Source organism: Lithobates pipiens, unplaced genomic scaffold (genome assembly GCF_037356315.1).
Source record: "Lithobates pipiens isolate NorthernLeopardFrog02 unplaced genomic scaffold, aLitPip1_a1.2 Scaffold_23, whole genome shotgun sequence".
Classification (NCBI taxonomy): domain Eukaryota; kingdom Metazoa; phylum Chordata; class Amphibia; order Anura; family Ranidae; genus Lithobates; species Lithobates pipiens.
In genome coordinates, this window is record NW_027507785.1 from 25,968,288 (window position 1) to 25,990,048 (window position 21,761).

At 43.8% G+C, this 21,761-nt stretch overlaps 1 protein-coding gene across 1 annotated transcript in view; it reads right to left on the reverse strand.

Annotated features, from left to right (window-relative positions):
• Positions 1-16,127: 16,127 nt before the first annotated feature.
• Positions 16,128-21,761, reverse strand: part of RSF1 (remodeling and spacing factor 1) — an 89,344-nt gene continuing 83,710 nt past the window's right edge. The window contains exon 16 of the mRNA XM_077451369.1: positions 16,128-17,309. Within this exon, the coding sequence (XP_077307495.1) occupies positions 16,744-17,309 (566 nt within the window). The 3' untranslated portion in view covers positions 16,128-16,743. The remainder of the gene's footprint in view (positions 17,310-21,761) is intronic.

The following is a 21,761-nucleotide window of genomic DNA, read 5'->3' on the forward strand; positions in this document are numbered from 1 at the left end:
CTCAAGGGGACTTTCCTGTTTATTTGGCTAATGGGTAATTTGAATGATGGTAATATGTCAGTATCATAGATAAGAGCTGATGTGTTGGTGTAATCATATACAAGCTTGTACTCTCACGTAATTCATTTTAATAAATATTATAATTCGGAGCTCTGAAGGTTATTCTACAGGTTTCCTACTAAAGAAGGAACTTGAGATAAAAATCCCTATTTTGTTTTCTGTATTCTGCCGTAAAAAAACCTGGTTGATCCTGCTGTTCTGTCTACCTCTCCTGTCCATGTCTCCAATGCAGTTGAGAATTTTGAGCAGTATTGGCAGCTCTGCACATACTAAGTTTTCAGTGTATTTCTACTCTTAACATTTCCCTCCCTATCACATCTGAGCATCCCCTGTGAATATAGACTTACACATGTGGGCCGTATACACAGTGGTAAATGACAGCCCACTCCCTTCTTCCTCTCTTCCATGCCCACTAACCAGCTATACAAAATGGGGGCGAGATATTACATGCTGGAGGGTCGTGACAGCCTGTCAGAAATCCGCCCACACCATGTTATTACCAAAAATAATAAAGATTTCATTTCGAATACATATATTTGTATAATGATTTAAAACAGTTTATTGATATTATTTAATTTTACTCTGTATCCCCAAAACTGTTTTGTTTTTTTGAACATGTGACCATTATCAGGGGACTAGGAGCTCCTCCTGCTTATGTTTCCCTGCAGACAGGTTGGGAAAGAGCTGGGTCATGTGGCAGCTGTATATTGATTAGGAAAAGGGTACTTAGAAGGTTATTTTTTTTTTTTTTTATTAAAATAATTTTACAGTTGTATCGTCCATATACTGAAATAGGAGGATGTAAATTAAACAGTGTGCGTTTAATATCACATTAATAAGAAAGACAGATAGCTATATATACACAGATCAAAAGGGGAAAGAACCTAAGAATTTATTATTTATTTATTTATTTATTTATTTATTTTTCACAACTCAAACATTAAAAAAAAAAAAAATTTTAAATGTAAAATTAAAAAGCCTTTCAGGGTTCACAACAGTTACCTCTGACTACACATTCAGAGGGTGGTTGGGGATGCCATTATTGTCAGTTCTAGTTTGTGCCAGGCACATGGGTTCTATATTCAGTATGGCGAAACTGACTACATTGCGTTTCGACAGTCAAAAAGAAGATTTTCCCAAATTGAATATTATCTGCTAAATCTTTTAATTGGTATGGGAATTTTAAGGCGTCTTGAAAGTCCCATATCAATTAAGGGTTTTAGTTGAGTACATTTTAATCCTCGGGGATGCGGTGTTAATGGTCACCCCTTGCACCACAATCAGTTCAGAGTGAATATAACTCCTATGTAGCTATAGATTCATTTTAGTCTTTATAAAGCTTATACAACACGCCCTGATGAAGGGGGAGTGTTGCGGCCCGCACGCAAAATGCATTGGCTACTATTGTGTTCCAGTTGTGAACTGTTAAAATTTTCCTGGGCTCTTTCAGCTTATGGTCTGGCGCTCACTTGTGTATGTATCTTTGGATTAATTTCCTGGCACGCCAATGAAGGAGGCCCGTTTATGTTGGGAGCCACCTCATAAGGCCTGTGAGTTTATTTGTGTGAATAAACATAGAAACCCAGCTCTCCTAGTTTCTTCCTTAACCACTTCAATACCGGGCGCTTTTAGCCCCTTCCTGCCCAGGTCAATTTTCAGCGCTGTCTCACTTTGAATGACAATTGCACAGTGATACAATGTTGTACCCAAAATAAATTTTTAGCATTTTTTTTTTTTTTTTTTGAGACAGCTAGAGCTTTCTTTTGGTGGTATATAACCACCACTAAGTTTATTTTATTTTTTTCTTTGCTAAACAAAGAAAGACCAAATGTTCTGAAAAAAAAAAAATACTGTTTTTTGTTATAAAATTTTGTAAATAAGTAATTTTTCTACTTTCTCCTTCACCAATGTGCACTGATGAGGCTTCACGGACAGGAACTTATAGGCATCACTGATCAGGCTGCACTGATAATAATTGCACCGATTATCAGTGCAGATCCCCCTATAAGGAAAGCTGCTTATTGGCTTTCCTCTCCTCATGGGCTGCCAGAGTGAGCAGAGGAAAGCCGATAACCGGTGTTCTGGCATATAGAGTCCGGGCATCACATAGTGTCCACTTCGTACTGCGCATGCGCAGTACGGAGCAGACGAAGCTTTGGAAAATCTCCGAAGCTGAACGGCGCCTGCGCCGTGAGTGGAGGTGGTAGCCCCACCATCCAAGCGGACATAGGGTTGTGAATTTTAGAGGGCCCCTCGCGGGCGAGCTTCGCTCGCCACGCTTTGGGCTCGGCCTCGCTGCGCTCGGCTCTTTTTTATTCTAGCTCTATGTCCACTTGGATAGTGGGGATAGAACCTGGACTCACGCCGCAGGCGCCGTTCATCCTCGGCAATTTTCGAAATCTGTGTTCCTGTGCACTGCGCATGCACAGTACGCAGGGGACACTATCTGATGGAGGACGCTATTTGACAAGACACCGGCACTTGCTATTTACACTGTGATCAGCTATGATTGGGCACAGTTGATCACAAGGTAAAGAGCCTATGTCATACTTATATACACACAGTGTGTGTGTGTGTATATATATATACACACACACACACACACACACACACACACACTTGTGCTCATAAGTTTACATACCCTGGCAGAATTTATGATTTCTTGGCCATTCTTCAGAGAATATGAATAACACAAAAACTTTTCTATCCACTCATGGTTAGTGTTTGGCTGAAGCCATTTATTATCAATCAATTGCGTTTACTCTTTGTAAATCATAATGACAACAGAAACTACCCAAATGAACCTGAGCAAAAGTTTACACACCCCATTTCTTAATACCGTGTATTGCCCCCTTTAACAAGCAATGACAACTTGAAGTCTTTTGTGGTATTTGTGGATGAGGCTCTTTACCTTCTCAGATGGTAAAGCCGCCCATTCCACTTGGCAAAAAGCCTCCAGTTCCTGTAAATTCTTGGGCTGTCTTGCACGAACGGTACGTTTGAGATCTCCCCAGAGTGGCTCAATGATATTGAGGTCAGGAGACTGAGATGGCCACTCCAGAACCTTCACTTTATTCTGCTGTAGTGAATAACAGGCCGACTGGCCTTGTGTTATGGATAATTGTCATGGTAGAATGTCCAAGTACATCCCATGCACAGCTTCATGGCTGATGAATGCAAATGTTCTTCCAGTGTTTTTTGATAACATACTTGCATTCTTCTTGCCATCAATTTTGACCAAATTTCCTGTGCCTTTGTAGCTCACACATCCCCCAAAACATCAGTGATCCACCTCAGTTTTTCACAGTAGGAATGGTGGACCTTTCATCATAGGATTTGTTGACTCCTCTCCAAATGTAGAGTTTCTGGTTGTGGACAAAAAGCTAAATGTTGGTCTCATCACTCCAAATGACTTTGTGCCAGAAGGTTTGAGGCTGGTCTCTGTGCTGTTTGGCGTATTGTAAGCGGGATACTTTGTGGCATTTGCGTAGTAATGGTTTTTTTCTGGCGACTCGACCATGCAGCCCATCTTTATTCAAGTGCCTTTCTTATTGTGCATCTTGAAACAGCCACACCACATGTTTTCAGAGAGTCCTGTATTTCACTTGAAGTTATTTGTGGGTTTTTCTTTGCACCCCAAGCTATTTTCCTGGCTGTTGTGGCTGTAATTTTAGTTGGTCTACCTGACCGTGGTTTGGTTTCAACAAACCCCCTCATTTTCCACTTCTTGATTAGAGTTTGAATGCTACCGATTGGGATTCTCAATTCGTTGGATATCTTTTTATATCCTTTTCCTGTTTTATACAGTTCAACTTTCTTTTCCCGCAGATCTTTTGACAATTCTTTTGCTTTCCCCATGACTTAGAATCCAGAAACATCAGTGCAGCACTAGATGAAAGATGCAAGGGTCTGTCAGGACTCCATAAACTAATTTACCTTTTATACACACACTAATTACTAGCAAACAGATCACAGGTGAGGATGGTAACCTTTAATAGCCAAACACCTTTGGGTCAACTTGTGTGCATATTATCAGGCCAAAATCACCAGGGTATGTAAACTTTTCATCAGGGTCATTTGGGTAGTTTCTGTTGTGATTGTGATTTAAGAAGAGTAAACACAGTTGATTGATAATAAATGGCTTCAGCCAAACACTAACCATGAGTGAAATAAAAGTTTTTTTTGTGTTATTCATATTCTCTGAAAAATGGGCAAGAAATCTAATTTTGCCAGGGTATGTAAACTTGAGCACAACTCACCTACACACACATTCCAAGTAGGTATATGTAACCTTGAGTACACTCTATATTAATTAGCATTTGTACGATGCATGTCACATAAATGATCATTCTCTTGATATTTATTGATACCGGAAGGTAGACAGCTCCCCGGTAGGTGTTCTTGATGCTCCAGCACCCACCCAGGGCGTTCTCTGGTGCTGGTGTTACTTTGTCAGATGTTTTTCATGAGCCCTGATGAAGCAAATCTGGCAAAATGCGTTAACACATGAAGATCTAAAGTATCAGCACTCAAATTACAGTGTATACAATGAATCTTACAGCACTGTTTGGTTTTACTCATTTAGATACATATAGTCCTTAGCTTAAATGAGTACACCCCTACAGATTTGGCAGAAAACCTTTACTTTGCTTTCAAAATCAACATTTTCTATGGGATACTATACTAGAAAATACTCCCATAAATGCAGGCCATTGCCTGCAACCAAGACTTGTTCATTTGCACATATACGGAAAAGTATTTTTCCTAATAAATTCATTCAAGATCTTGTTGTAAAAATGAATACACCCCAATTAAAGTCTTAGGAGCAAAGCTAAATTTTACATGACAAAGAATTCAAATACAGGGGAGTCTAATTATTCATTAAACAGGTATCCAGCAGACAGTTGTTTATATAAGGGTGTTACTTTAAAGAAAACCCCTTCCCAATTCATGCTGTCAGCAATGGCCCCACATGGAGGAGAAATGTCACAAGACCTGAGAAAGAAAATAATTTCTTTACAAAAGAAAGGTGAAGGCTACAAGAAGATCAGCAAAGCTTTACTTATCAGTCAAAATACTGAAGCAAAAGTGATACAAAAATTTTACAAAGATGGAACTACAACCATCTCACAGAGACGTCCAGGTCGGCCATGGAAGTTAACACCTCGACAAGAGCGTCTACTGCTGAGGAGGGTTGACGAAAACTGCCATGCAAGTTCACTGCAGTTAGCTAAAGAAATAGAAAGCCAAACTGGGGCAATCGTTTCCCGTGACACCATACTGCGTACACTGCAGACGAATGGCATGCATGGGTGACGTCCACAAAAGAAGCCTCTCCTAAAGGCCATGCACAAAAAAAAAGGCCACCTAGAATTTGCTAGGGCCCATGCTGAAAAAGAAGACTGCTGGGACTCTACTCTGGAGTGATGAGATCAAGATAAATGTTTTTAGAACTGATGGCTTCAAAACTGTATGGCATTGCAACGGTGAGAAGTACAAAGAGATGCATTGTGTCTACAGTGAAACATGGTGGTGGCAGTGTCCTCCTGCGGGGTGCATGAATGCTGCTGGGGTCGGGGAGCTGCATTTCATTGGTGGCATCATGAATTCGCAGATGTATATTAACCACTTGCTTACTGGGCACCTAAACCCGCTTCCTGCCCAGATCAGCTTTCAGCACTTTCACTCTTTGAATGGCAATTGTGCAGTCATAAAACACTGTACCCAAATTTATTTTTTTTAATCATTTTTTCCCCCCACCAATAGAGCTTTTTATTGGTGGTTTATAGTGGGGTTTGTTTGTTTTTTTTATAAAAATTTTTTTTTAAAAAGAGCGATTTAAAGAAAAAAAAAATACAAAACCGTTTTATATTTTGTTAATAAATTTTGCAAACAGGGAATTTTTCTCTTTCATTGATATCGCTGATGAGCACTGATAAGGTGGCATTGGTGGGCACTGATAGGCATTGAAAGGTGGCACTTATGTACTGGTGAGCACTGTTTCGTGGAACTGGTAGGCGGTACTGGTGGGCACACATGAGGCGGCTTCACCTCTTTGGGACCGATGTGCCTTCAACAGAAGCTGGTGATTGGCTTTTTACTCCTCATGCTGTCAGCACAAGAAAAAAAACAAAAAAAAAAAAAAAAAAAAAAATTACCGATGGTCTGGTTACATCACTTGATCAGCTGTTATTGGCCGACAGCTGATCACACAGTAAGGGATCGGGATCGACCCCTTACTCCGATCTGTGATCACCCGAGTCTCATTGACTCAGGTGATCCGAGAGTAGGGATGAGCCGAACACCCCCCGGTTCGGTTCGTACCAGAACTTTCGAACGGACCCCACGTTCGTTACGAACGTTAGAACCCCATTGAAGTCTATGGGACTCGAACGTTCGAAATGGAAAGTGCTAATTTTAACGGCTAATATGCAAGATACTGTCCTAAAAAGGGTTTGGGGACCTGCCTCCTGCCCCAGGGGACATAGGTCAATGCCTAAAATGTTTTTAAAAACGGCCGTTTTGGCGGGAGCACTGATTTTACTGACAATGAAAGTGGAAAAAAAAAAGTGAAATATTCCTTTAAATATTGTGCCTGGGGGGTGTCTGTAGTATGCCTGTGAAGTGCCACGTGTTTCCAGTGTTTAGAACAGTCCCTGCACAAAATGACATTAAACGGAAATAACACCATTTAAAACTGCTTGCGGTTTTAATGTTATATCTGGTTCCTGCAATATGGTTGAAAATCATTGAGAAACATGGCATGGGTAGCCCTCCCTGCCCATTACCAGCCTATTTGGGTCTTGTACGCATATTAAGGGGAACCCCGTACCCATATTAAAAATAGGAAATGCGTGTGGCCCCCAGGCCCTATATACTCAGAACAGCAGTATACAGGCGGTGCAAACAAGACAGGGACTGTGTAGGTTTGTTGTGTTAAGTTGAATCTGTTTGTAATTTTCAACTGGTACATTTTTAAAGTGTAGCTCCAGTCAAAAAAACTATTTTTAAGCTTTTTGGAAAACATAGGGAAGGGTTATCACCCCTGTATAATTTGTTTTGTCGTCCATCTTTTTTCATCTCACTTGCTGCTGTCTCCTTGCGTTTGCAAGTAGGAGATGTTTGTAAGTTGGATGTTTGAAAGTAGGGGCCTGCCCTATATGCTCTGCAGAAATGGCGGAACAAGGTGTTGGTTTTGCCACAACATTGTAAGCCCTCAAAGTGACTCTTGGTGGACGCTGGAGCGCCCTGCTGTGAACGATTATTTCAAGAATTGTAATTACATGCCATTGTTGAACAGTGGTAGAAAAATTGACCTTTGGTGGTTGTGGTGCTGGTGCCACAACACTATAAGTCCTCACCGTTACTCTGGGTGGGCACAGGAAGGGGCCCTCCTGTGAAATATTATATCAAGAATTGTAATTACATGTCCCTGTTAAACAGGGGCAGAAAAATGTGGCCTTAGGCACTGGTGCTGGTGCCACCACACTGCAACCTCTTCCATATACTCTAGTTTTTTTGCTGGAATTAGCCCTGCTGCAAAGCATTGCATCAAAAATTGTACTTAAACAGGGGCAGAAAAATTGGACCTTAGGCTGAGGTGAATATCGCGGTGTATACTGCGGTCAGGGCACGCAGACAATAACCAGAAAACAGCAGAGATAAAGGGGTATATACAGATGTATACTGTGCTGTGCTGGAGGCACACACAACTTCCAATAACTCCTGCAGATGGCAATTGGGCTCAAATAGAGAACAGCTATGTAGGTGTATATAGCGGTATGTACTGGGTACAGAGCACGCAGACAGCACGCACAAGCTCCTAACACTACTGACTGCAAGCTCTATTATTAAAGATAGATCACTAGCTATATAGGTGAGGTGAATATAGTGGTGTATACTGCGGTCAGGGCACAGACAATAACCACTACACAAGAGCAAGATAGGAAATCAGCCAAAAACGATCGGTGTGTACTGTGTTGAAGGTACACAGAACACCCACTGCTTCAGATGCCAACACACTACACGAGGCCGCCTCAAATAGTGTGGGGCGTGCACTACACAGCCTGAGCTATGATTGGCCACAGGCATCCTGCCTGTGGCCAATCATGGCTCTCCTCGCTGCTGGCGCTGCGATTGGCCAAGCATGCGGGGTCACAGTGCATGCTTGGCCAATCATGAGCCAGCAATGCACTGCGCCATCGCAGTGCATTGTGGGCCGTGAGCGCCACACGAATTTTGACGCGGATGGACCAAGAGTTCGGATTTCGCCGAACGGACGAACAGCCAATGTTCGAGTCGAACGTACGTTCGACTCGAACATGAAGCTCATCCCTATCCGAGAGACACTACAGCACCGATCGCAGTGCTGCATTCCCCGTGCCCCAGGGGCACGTACGAGCAGCTTGTTCTAAAGCAGGGGTCTCAAACTGGTAGCCCTCCAGCTGTTGCAAAACTACAAGTCCCATCATGCCTCTGCCTGTGGGAGTCATGCTTGTAACTGTCAGCTATGCTATGCCTCATGGGACTTGTAGTTTTGCAACAGCTGGAGGGCCGCCAGTTTGAGACCCCTGTTCTAAAGGGACGTTGTAAGACGTACACTCAGAAAAATTAAACCCTGCCCAGCTGTCATTCTGCTATAGGCCAGGGGGGTGGATGGGGTAGGGAAAGGGAGAAGTTAAAGCAAAACTAAACTATCCAAGCACCCCAAACTGAAAACACTATGCAATTTACCCACCCATGCTTAAGTTTGTTGAGCAATCACTTTGACAACCCCCTCAGCTTTTCTAATTGCAACCATTTTAAGTAAGGGCAGGAGAATTATGTAGCATGTACTTCCTGGAATCCATCTGCCCTTAGCTCAGGCATGAGGGTGTGCTTAGCTGAGAAAGCCCCTCTGGCTGAAAGAAAAAAAAAATGTCCATGGAGACTCCTGGGATGCATGACTTCGTTTTAGCCTAGGCCAGGAAGAAGAAAAAAAAAAAAAAAAAAGTTTAAAACTAGTAAACATAACATACCTTCTTATGTATTTACGAACGCCAATAGTATAAGAATTAAAAATTGTTAATGTTGATTTAGAGCGTTTAGTTCCACTTTAATGAGAAAAACAAGTGCAACACATAAGCTTTGCTATAGAAGTGCTTGGCTTAGTTTTAAACATTTAATGATAAAGGATGGATTGCATTTGACAGAAACAATGTAAAAAAACAAAACAAATACAAATTGCTCATTATGAGAATGAATGACAAAAAGACGCATTTTAATTCCCCCTCCATTCTAACATACATCAAAGGGTCCAGATTTTGATTTATTTATGGCCTAAACAAAAGTTTTAAATAAAGTTTATGAAGAAAGAAAAAAAAAAAAAAAAAAACAATAAACGATAGTAGAATAAATGAACACTTGAAGGCGATATGCCACTTATGATTGCTAAAAATAATCTACAGACTACCAAAGAACAGATATTGGAACTGGTTTCTATGTACCCTCTTCAATTTGAAGCAAATACTTTTCAGTACTGCCGTATTACTGCAACCGAGAATCATTGATCCAGATTTAAATAGGCTGTACCTCTTAGACTGACACAGGGGCCTTCTATACAGGACTTGAACATGGAACTCAAAAGCAGACCGAAACTCTATCCAAGCGCCACAATTATATTTATCTCATTTTTAATATTCAATGCAAATTCTCCCATCCATCTGCCCATGAATTATTTTGATGAGAAATCTAGCCACAGCCATTTTGAGTAAGGGCAGATGATTCATGCAGTATTTACTTCCTGGAATCTGCCCTTAGCTCAGACGTGCAGGCAGGAGGAAGTGTTTAGTGGAGAAAACCTCTCCTGAAGACTCCTGGGATGCATGACCTCTGCCTAGGCCAGAGACCAGGAAGTAACTGAAGAAATGTAAAAAGATGAACAAGTAAATAGGATATACTTGTCTATCTATTTACTAATGCTAGCAGCATAAGGATTAAAAACAACCAATGTTGATTAAGAGATTGAAGTTCCACTTTAATTTCTTATTCAGACCCAGCAGGTTTCTGTAGTATACAAAAGTTTATCCTAGTGCCAACATGGCAGCATACATGTGGTAGTGTGCTGCCATGGATTGGCATCAGGAAAAGAAAAAATGCGTTCGGTATTTCATATAAATTTTCCATTTTCCTGGTGTCAACATGGTAGCATACTGCCACATGTATGCTGCCATGGATCAGAGCCAGGAAAGGAAAATTACGGTAAGTACTTGATACAATTTTCCATTTTGTAGTCCTCCTATTGCATTCCCTAACTAGGAATCTATAAATTAAGATTTCCAGGTAGTATTAACTATTTGATCAGATTGTAGGCTGGATAGGTAGGTATGCTATATTTTCTGTATGTAGTCTCAGCTATACAGTGTGCAGCATTGTGTTCCGACAGCGAGATGGAGATCTCCTGTCCAACTCCTGGAACAAAATAGTCAGGCCGAGTGCTGTTCCTCTATTCATGGGAAGCTTTTTATTCAATTGGTTAAGGCGTAGATTGCGATGTCATCCACCCACCTCTCCGTCTCAGCCAAGCAGAGGAAGTTTTTTATTCACAGAATACAAAGCTTCCTGTGAATGGCTAAGCGGAGCTCACCCTGACTCCATTGTGTCCTGGAGCAGGAAGTTATTGTCCCACTGCCAGAACACAGTGCTGCATTTAGCTGAGACTATATACAGTTCCAACAGTGCACCCAGCAAGCGGACTTATTAGTGCAGTGTCGGCCAAAAAAAGCTTTTTTTTTTTTAAAAGAGGGACATTAAACAGGTTTTTGGGGTGACCTCTTCCTTTAGACCGGCCCCACATCTTTATGCGCGCAAGGCACATACAGTATGAAATAATGCACCTGCCCCTCGGCACCCTACATAGTACAGATGTGAATGCAATGACCGATGAAGCAATGCATGCCAAAACGTGAAAAGCCACACAAAGACGTGAACACAGCCTTAAGAATATTTAGCACCAAACCTAAAACCAAGTGGAAAAGCAGCTGCACATCTTAATATGCGATATGACCTCCCAGACCATCCCAATGTACAATATGACCACCTAGACCACACCAATGTGCGATATGACCTCCCAGACCACCCCAATGTGTGATATGACCTCCCAGACCACCCCAATGTGCGATATGACCTCCCAGACCACACCAATGTGCGATATGACCTCCCAGACCACACCAATACGCAATATGATCTCCCAGACCATCCCAATACGCAATATGATCTCCCAGACCATCAGAATACGCAATATGATCTCCCAGACCATCCCAATACGCAATATGATCTCCCAGACCATACTAATAATGTGATATGACCTCCCAGACCATCCTAATGCGAAATATGATCTCCCAGACCAACCTAATAAGGTGATATGACCTCTTAGACTGAAGCAGTATGGACTCTTGTATGGGTTCAGTCAACTGATCTGATTAAAGCAGAAGCCCATCCGTAAAACAGTTAAATTTTTGGCACGTGCTGGAAATGTAACTTCCAATGGTTGTGCTCTCAACCAAACTGTCAAACCATCCAATGGCTGGTGTCATAACTGATCACAAGTGCAGAATCATGGCAGTTTTAGATTAAACAGAGGCAAAAGATGTGAGCTTCCTTGGCTGAAAACGATAGGAGGGTTTACTTGCACTTTATGTTCAAAGCCAGAAATGTAATATAGTGCAGCTTAGCAATCCTTAGATGTGGTGGTTGCATAAATTTTCTTGGTTTTAGAACACCCTCACTCTGGATGAAAGAACACAGGGCTCGCATTTGAACAGCAGCATTGTCAGTCTTGGGGAAGGGGAGTGTTAGCCCTTGTACACACGGTCGGAGATTCCGACAACCAAATCCGTCAGAGTAATTCCGACGGATTAATTCCGGAAGAGGTCCGGAAGTGATGTTGCATACACCCGGTCGGACAAAGTTGTTGGAAAATCCGATTGTACATAACGTGATGACGTTATTTTGTTATGACGGGGCTACGCTCAGGCTAGTAGCCAATAGCTTTGGTCTTAGCATTTTATCTGAGCATGCGTGGCACTTTGTCCGTCGGAGTAGGCTACACATGATCGAAGTATGTCCGATCAGAGCATTTTGTCGGAAAATTTTACCAGCAAGTTGGAAAAGTTGGTCCGTCGGATATTCCGACGGAAACAGTCTGATGGAGGCCACACACGGAATATCCGACAAAACGGTCTGATAGGACACATTCCAAGGGCTAAGATGTACGACCAGGCTTAAACACACTAATAGAAGCCAAACTCCAGCTAATACGTTCTAATCAGTATCAATTTTTTTTTTGTTGTTGTTTAATCCCTTTTGGGATAAAGGTTTGGACTTAAATAAAAGCTGGTCATTGCAAACAATCCATGTCATTGTTGAATGGCTTGTCTCATCACTGTAAGAGCTTGTTGTTTTGAAAAACAGGCTTACTGGCCAGTTCACCAGATGGAAATAGAAAACAGAAAGCCTTGTGCCCCAGACATACGATCCGAAAATCAGACGATAGATCTCAGACTTTTTTCGCTTACTAGTTGCAAGTAGAAATTGAATATGTTATCAAGTCTTGAAAATTATCGTACGACAGAACAAAAAAAAAATAGAAGCGAAGTTTTGTAGTGTATTTTCGGACCAAAACTGTACTGACCAAACAAAAATTGTACAATCTGGTATCGTATGATGAAAATTTTTGTGATTGTCTGATCTAATAATATCAGATGAACTGTCGGGATTGGCTCTCGAAAGCTCTATACCAACGATCCAATTACCATACAATCGCATCAAAAGTGGTATTTTTTTTGTTCGATTTTCGGATCCTGTGCACAGACCAAAAGGGCTGGGTTCACACCGATACGGCACCACTGTTGTACAATCTGTAATACATTGGTCCTACTTCCTTATAAACTTTAATGAAGAGGATAAGATTTTGATCCGACTTTGCGATAGTCTGACTTGTCCTTTGACCAATCAAAACAATCCCAGTGCTGTAATCACTATGTTGGATGTCACAAGTCGGATGGTTAGGACAAGGATCCTACATCAATGAGATTCAATGGGCTGAAGTAGGCCCAAAGTAGTACAGGGAAAGTTTTCAAAGTCGGAAAGACTTGTGTCAGACCAATTAAGACAGCTCTAATAGGGAATCATTGATTTGCACACGTCATGCGACATGAGCTCCCAATGTCGGAGCGTTTGTTGTACAAGTGTGAACCCGGCCTTACGCCCCTTTCACACGGCCGTTACAATCAGGTGCCCCCACATCAGTTTTTCAGGCAGATGCGATTGGATAGTCTATACATCCCTATGAACAGACTTGTTTCCGTTTGCACCCACCTACCTCCCAGCCTGCTTAAAAATAAATGGAAGGGGATCTGTCCTCTTCTGTTTAGGCGGCACAGATCAGAGGGTAAATGGACAGCAAAGTCCATTTTTTCTGGGCCACCCATACAGCAGAACGAGCTCTGTCCACGTTTGCTATGCAGAAACTGAGTGGACACAGATGTGTCATCGACCCGCTCTGCTCCGATCAGCAGGAGATCTGTGAGATCATCGCCTGCTGATTGGAATGGAACCCGTCGTGTGTAAAGGCCTGAAAAACAAAACTAATATGTAGCCATCTAGGAATTGGTAAACTACAACATATTAAATGTTTGCGTTTGGCTTTATTACCATGTTAAAAAAATCCTTATTATATCAAACAGTGAAAGCTTGATGTACCAGATTGTTTAAAGTTTTGAGTCTTACATTTTGTAGTAATAGATGTGTTGGGTGCTATAGGGGACCATTCTACTACATAGGACGATAGATTTGGGCCCAAATAACTTTAGAACATGTTGAAAGCAAACCTATCACCGCTAACAGTGGGCATTCACCTAAAGGATCATGTCATATTGCCCTGCCTTCTCCCCCCCCTGCTTCTGCTCTGAGTAGTAGTGGCCCTGGAATCTGTGTAGCACAATAATGCTACGCAGGTGTGCAGGCATTGGTCAGCGCCGACGCACAACCGTTCACAATGCTTTTTTTTATTTATTTTTTAACTTGAGCATGCAACTTCAGTGGTCACTACGTTGCGATTTAGTAGTTCTAAAATACAAAAAGCACATGCAGTCAGCCCAAAGTGCTCGTTACCAAAAGTGAAAAGTTTTATGTTAAAGACCCTGTACCTGGGTTTTTATAGTATGCATGTGGTGAGACAGACAGAAGCCAGCCAAATAGGCCTTGCTACACCCTACAAAACACACGTCAGTTTATGTAGGTGCTCAAAGCTGGCATCAAGAGGCCTGATGCAATTGTGATGAAGAAAACTGTTGTATAAAATATCAAATACTCACAGCAAATACCTATTTTTTTTTATATACACTCACCAATGTTCAAATTAACCAATTGTGCATTTCCTGTGAACACTTTTCAGTCCGTCTCTATTTGAATAGACTTCTTGGAAGTACATTTCTTTCTGTAACTTCTGGGCTGTACACTGGATCTGGAGAACCGAAGCTGAATCTGCTTCAATCTGGAGAACCGAAGCTGAATCTGCTTCAATCTGGAGAACCGAAGCTGAATCTGCTTCAATCTGGAGAACCGAATCAGAATCGGCTTCACTCTGGAGGAGAACCGAAACAGAATCGGCTTCAATCTGGAGGAGAACCGAAACGGAATCGGCTTCAATCTGGAGGAGAACCGAAACGGAATCTGCTTCAATCTGGAGGAGAACCGAAACGGAATCTGCTTCAATCTGGAGGAGAACCGAAACGGAATCTGCTTCAATCTGGAGGAGAACCGAAACGGAATCTGCTTCAATCTGGAGGAGAACCGAAACGGAATCTGCTTCAATCTGGAGGAGAACCGAAACGGAATCTGCTTCAATCTGGAGGAGAACCGAAACGGAATCTGCTTCAATCTGGAGGAGAACCGAAACGGAATCTGCTTCAATCTGGAGGAGAACCGAAACGGAATCTGCTTCAATCTGGAGGAGAACCGAAACGGAATCTGCTTCAATCTGGAGGAGAACCGAAACGGAATCTGCTTCAATCTGGAGGAGAACCGAAACGGAATCTGCTTCAATCTGGAGGAGAACCGAAACGGAATCTGCTTCAATCTGGAGGAGAACCGAAACGGAATCTGCTTCAATCTGGAGGAGAACCGAAACGGAATCTGCTTCAATCTGGAGGAGAACCGAAACGGAATCTGCTTCAATCTGGAGGAGAACCGAAAAGGAATCTGCTGCAATCTGGAGGTGAACCGAAGTGGAATCTGCTGCAATCTGGAGGTGAACCGAAGTGGAATCTGCTGAGATCTGGAGAACCGAAGCTGAATCTGCTGAAATCTGAAGGAGAGACAAAAATGGAATCTGCTGCAATCTGGAGGAGAACCGAACCAGAATCTGCCGAAATCTGGAGAACTGAAGCTGAATCTGCTGAAATCTGGAGAACCAAAGCTGAATCTGCTGAAATCTGGAGAACCAAAGCTGAACCTGCTGAGATCTGGAGAATCAAAGCAGAAACTGCTGAGATCTGGAGAACCAAAGCTTAATCTGCAGTTGAGGTCCCTTGTTAGGATGTGGCCTAAAGGTCAAAGAGCGGTCTCAGACAAGGGAATGCACTTCTGACACATGACCCGCTAGCAGCAAACATAAAAACACATCACTAGGTAACGGGGCACCGGTAACAGACAGTACGCACCAGGAAGAACGACCTCACAAATCCAGTTTTGTGCCAGTATAAAGTCTATAATATCACATGAGAAGGCAGAAGAGACAGGTATACACTGTGTGGCACATCAGTAGAAAATATCTTCGACACGCGTTACCAAGCCCAACCCCCCACCCCCCCCGCGTGCACCTCGACACCCTCAGAACAAAAAGTGGAAACCGTTTTCTTTTTCTGGATCAACTTTTAGAAGTTACAGCAGCAAATTGCAACATAACGTGTAATTAGGCCTTCTGACACAGAAGTGGTTAAATATACATCTTGTGGTCACTGAATTCTACACTATGTATACAAAAATGGGGCGACCAACCATATATAGCTAAGACGCACAAAGCATAGTAAAGTAGTTGGTAAATTTTATTTATAACTGCCTGTTTATCGTAACCTAAGTACTGAGTATTTAAATAGAATATATATCTCATATGAAAAAAAAAAGAAAAGCTAAAAGCATCAAGTGCTTCTTCCCTCCCTTCCCCCATTTTCATTCTGCTTGGATTCAGCTCCATAAAAAAAAAAAACACTGAATTTTTTTTACGTTTTTGGGGAACATCTGGAATGCATTTTGCACCGGCCCAACCCCTATTCACAAGCTTCCCCAAGAACCACAAATAGTTTGTTGTCGCTTCTCAGATGAATTAACATTGTTTCAGTCAGTGAAATTACCCCATGACCACAAATGCAAAATGAGAGACAGGATTTCTTTTTTTCTTTTTTTTTTTTTTCTTTAAAAATGTACAGATATTATTTGAGAGTTCAAAAACATCGTCACTTCACAGAAAGACTGCAGGACTGGTCAAACGTTCGCTTCTAGAAAAGATAAAATCCAAAGTGAAGTGGGTTTATTTTTCCCGAGAATAAAACCGCTTTTCATATAACTGGCCCGCTGGTATGAGCTACTGTGGAATAAATTAGCACAAAATATATGGAAGAGGTGGACTTTTTTTTTTTGTTTCTTTTATAACTGTTCGCTATTACAGACATAATCCACAAGGTCAGTTACTCTCAAGAGTTCATCCTCGTCCTCCTCTGGAACGGCCGCTTCCTGCCCGCCCCCAGTCCCGTTGGGAGCTTGGCTAACGGCAGCCGTAGCCTCCTTAGAAGTCTGACTCTTTTCACTTGGTTTACCGATTAAAGTTTCGATAGTTTTGCCAGGGCTTTGTCCATTAGCAGAAGGCAAATCCACCAAGCTGTAGTCCAGAGGGCTTCCGTCTTTTGAAACATTTTCAAAGTCCTCGTCCTCGTCGCTCTCTAGCCGATAACAAGGCTTCTTAGTGTTTTCCGGGACGGTGCTCGTGGCAGGTGGCTTCTCCTCCTCGGGAGGCTTGTCGCTGCTTTCCACGGGCTTGGCGTCGGCTTCTTCATCCTCGTCGTCCGTCTCAATGCGGTTCAGACGCTTTCGGATAGGTTTCTCCGTCTCCTCCTCTGACAGCTCGTCGTTTGAACTTCGGATGCGTTTTCTCAGCAAGTTCTTTTTGCGATCTCTAGGTTTTTCGTCTTCAGAATCTCCAGACTTGGCGCTTGCTGAAAGATAAAATGGTAATTATGTTACTGATTGAGCACAAGCAAAGGAAGACATATCTCATTCTCATCTACAGGTCAATAGCCCACTATTAACTTTACGAGAGGGGGAGAAAGCGAAAGACAGACAGAGGGGGAGAAAGCGAAAGACAGACAGAGGGGGAGAAAGCGAAAGAGAGGGGGAGAAAGCGAAAGAGAGGGGGAGAAAGCAAAAGAGAGGGGAAAAGCGAAAGAGACAGAGAGGGGAAAAGCGAAAGAGACAGAGAGGGGGAAAAGCGAAAGAGACAGAGAGGGGAAAAGCGAAAGAGACAGAGAGGGGAAAAGCGAAAGAGACAGAGAGGGGAAAAGCGAAAGAGACAGAGAGGGGGAAAAGCGAAAGAGACAGAGAGGGGGAAAAGCGAAAGAGACAGAGAGGGGGAAAAGCGAAAGAGACAGAGAGGGGGAAAAGCGAAAGAGACAGAGAGGGGGAAAAGCGAAAGAGACAGAGAGGGGGAAAAGCGAAAGAGACAGAGAGGGGGAAAAGCGAAAGAGACAGAGAGGGGGAAAAGCGAAAGAGACAGAGAGGGGGAAAAGCGAAAGAGACAGAGAGGGGGAAAAGCGAAAGAGACAGAGAGGGGGAAAAGCGAAAGAGACAGAGAGGGGGAAAAGCGAAAGAGACAGAGAGGGGGAAAAGCGAAAGAGACAGAGAGGGGGAAAAGCGAAAGAGACAGAGAGGGGGAAAAGCGAAAGAGACAGAGAGGGGGAAAAGCGAAAGAGACAGAGAGGGGGAAAAGCGAAAGAGACAGAGAGGGGGAAAAGCGAAAGAGACAGAGAGGGGGAAAAGCGAAAGAGACAGAGAGGGGGAAAAGCGAAAGAGACAGAGAGGGAGAAAGCGAAAGAGACAGAGAGGGAGAAAGCGAAAGAGACAGAGAGGGAGAAAGCGAAAGAGACAGAGAGGGAGAAAGCGAAAGAGACAGAGAGGGAGAAAGCGAAAGAGACAGAGAGGGAGAAAGCGAAAGAGACAGAGAGGGAGAAAGCGAAAGAGACAGAGAGGGAGAAAGCGAAAGAGACAGAGAGGGAGAAAGCGAAAGAGACAGAGAGGGAGAAAGCGAAAGAGACAGAGAGGGAGAAAGCGAAAGAGACAGAGAGGGAGAAAGCGAAAGAGACAGAGAGGGAGAAAGCGAAAGAGACAGAGAGGGAGAAAGCGAAAGAGACAGAGAGGGAGAAAGCGAAAGAGACAGAGAGGGAGAAAGCGAAAGAGACAGAGAGGGAGAAAGCGAAAGAGACAGAGAGGGAGAAAGCGAAAGAGACAGAGAGGGAGAAAGCGAAAGAGACAGAGAGGGAGAAAGCGAAAGAGACAGAGAGGGAGAAAGCGAAAGAGACAGAGAGGGAGAAAGCGAAAGAGACAGAGAGGGAGAAAGCGAAAGAGACAGAGAGGGAGAAAGCGAAAGAGACAGAGAGGGAGAAAGCGAAAGAGACAGAGAGGGAGAAAGCGAAAGAGACAGAGAGGGAGAAAGCGAAAGAGAGAGAGAGGGAGAAAGCGAAAGAGACAGAGAGGGAGAAAGCGAAAGAGAGAGAGAGGGAGAAAGCGAAAGAGAGAGAGGGAGAAAGCGAAAGAGAGAGGGAGAAAGCGAAAGAGAGAGAGGGAGAAAGCGAAAGAGAGAGAGGGAGAAAGCGAAAGAGAGAGAGGGAGAAAGCGAAAGAGAGAGAGAGGGAGAAAGCGAAAGAGAGAGAGAGGGAGAAAGCGAAAGAGAGAGAGAGGGAGAAAGCGAAAGAGAGAGAGAGGGAGAAAGCGAAAGACAGAGAGGGAGAAAGCGAAAGACAGAGAGGGAGAAAGCGAAAGACAGAGAGGGAGAAAGCGAAAGACAGAGAGGGAGAAAGCGAAAGACAGAGAGGGAGAAAGCGAAAGACAGAGAGGGAGAAAGCAAGCAGAAGAGAGAGAAAGCAAGCAGAAGAGGGAGAAAGCAAGCAGAAGAGAAAGAGTGAGAGAGCGCGAGAAAAGAAAGGGGGCAGGGCCAAACCACGGTTCTGTGTCTGAATGGACACACAGAGCTGCAGCTCGGCACGGGCGCCCCCATAGCAAGCAGCTTGCTGTGGGGGCACTCAACAGGCGGGAGGGGCCAAGAGAGCTGGTGATGAAACCCGGAAAAAAAAGGAGGAGGTTATGGGCTGTTCTGTGCAAATCCACTGCACAGAGCAGGTAAGTATAACACAAGTGCATGGTACAGCAGGGCACGTATCAGAAACATGAAATATTGGGTTTACATATTCTTTTCTCGCCGCCCTCAACGCCCAAATGTATAAAATTCTGTGAGCCAAGCGGGAACCAAAAAGCTCCTGATGCCCATTTGCATTTCTGACCATGTGACAGCCAAGCACAGCAGTCACATGATCGGAAGTTCCACCTCTCGCCATTTAGAATTTTTGAAGGGCTGGGAAACAGTTGGCGGGAAGGGAATAAATATACATCCGTAATAAACTAGATTTAATGTTTTATCTACCAAAGGATATGGAATTCACATACATTCCCCACCTTTGCAAAAGTGAGACATAGAACATGCATCCTGATTAAAAGGGAAGTATGGCCAGAGCCATTTTTTTTTAGCCATACTTCCCTTTACTTTTGTCATCCTGTGACCCAAAGTATCAGGGATGGGCCCAGCCCTTCCTTCTCAGAGCTGGCTGCTCAACTGTTGGCCAATTGCCAGCTCCTATCTCTCCACAGTTACTCACCTGTTGATGATCCTGCTCATCAGTCCTGCCTACTTAAGCCATCCAGTCCAGTGGATCTCTGACTTCTGGCTTGGCTGACTATCCGTTCCGGTTACTGAACTTTGGCTATGTTTGGATTACGTTTGTTTCATTTACTTTTATTAAACAAGTGTGATTTAACTGTACTTCTGTCTCGTTCCGATTTCATGGTTTCTGACACAGAGTCAGCTGAGAGTGGGCTATTGCCCGCTGTCAGCAGATGGGGCAAAGCTGCTACAAGGTATGGAAGGATCCTAACAATAGTGTTGGGATCCATCCTGCTTGCCCGATTGATGCCTTAGTCAGAGCCAGCCAGCCATTATTCCTGCCTCCTCCACAGCTCGGCACTCTAGTGAACGCTGGAGGGGCAGAGTAGAGAACGATGACAGACAAGACACTGCTGGTCCCTGCTCAAAGCAGACCAAGAACTGAACGAGTGATCAACAGTCATGTGATCTCTTATTCTTAAAGCCAAAATAGGACAGCTGCAGTATCACAAAAATGCTGTTGCTGCATGAAGGCGAGTATGTATATACATTTTTTTTAATCCTATACTGCTCCCTTAACCACTTGCTGCCCGCCCTATTACAAATTGACGGCGGCAAAGTGGTTTCATAATCCTAACCGGACGTCATATGACGTGATTAGGATTATGAGCCGCTGCGCGCCCCCGGGGGCGCGCATCGCGGCGATCGTTGTTGTGGGGTGTCAGTCTGACACCCGGCAACTACGATCTCGGTAAAGAGTCTCCGACGGAGACTCTTTACCATGTGATCAGCCGTGTCCAATCACGGCTGATCACAGTGTAAATGGGAAGAGCCGGTGCTCGGCTTTCCCTCACTCGCGTCTGTCAGACGCGAGTAGAGGAGAGCCGATCGGCTGCTCCTCTGACAGGGGGGGTCTGTGCTGATCGATTATCAGCACAGCCCCCCCGAGGATGCCCACACTGGACCACCAGGGACACCACTAGACCACCAGGGAAAAGGTAATAAAATCCATAATCCTCCCTAGACCACCAGGGATGCCAGTCAGCACAATGGGTGCCAATCAGTGCCCATAATGGATGCCAATCAGTGCCCACAATGGGCATCACTGATTGGCATGCATTATTGTTTGGCACTGATTGGCATCCATTACTATAACACCGATGCCGCCTATGAGTGCCCACCTGTGCCGCCTATGAGTGCCCACCTGTGCCGCCTATGAGTGCCCACCTGTGCCGCCTATCCATGCCCACCTGTGCCGCCTATCCATGCCCACCTGTGCCGCCTATCCATGCCCACCTGTGCCGCCTATCCATGCCCACCTGTGCCGCCTATCCATGCCCACCTGTGCCGCCTATCCATGCCCACCCGTGCCGCCCATCCGTGCCAGCTATCAGTGGCAATTTGTGCCACCTATCAGTGTCCGTCCGTGTCGCCCATCCGTGTCGCCCATCAGTGCCACTTCATTGGTGCCACATTGGTGCCCATCAGTGCCACCTTATCAGTGCCCATCAGTGTAGCCCCATCAGTGCCCATCAGTGAAGGAGAAAACGTACTTATTTACAAAGTTTTGAAACTGAAACAAAAAAAAACATTTTTTTTTTCAAAATTTTCGGTATTTTTTTATTTGTAGCGCAAAAAATAAAAACCGTAGAGGTGATCAAATACCACCAAAAGAAAGCTCTATTTGTGGGAAAAAAATGATAAAAATTTCATTTGGGTACAGTGTAGCATGACCGCG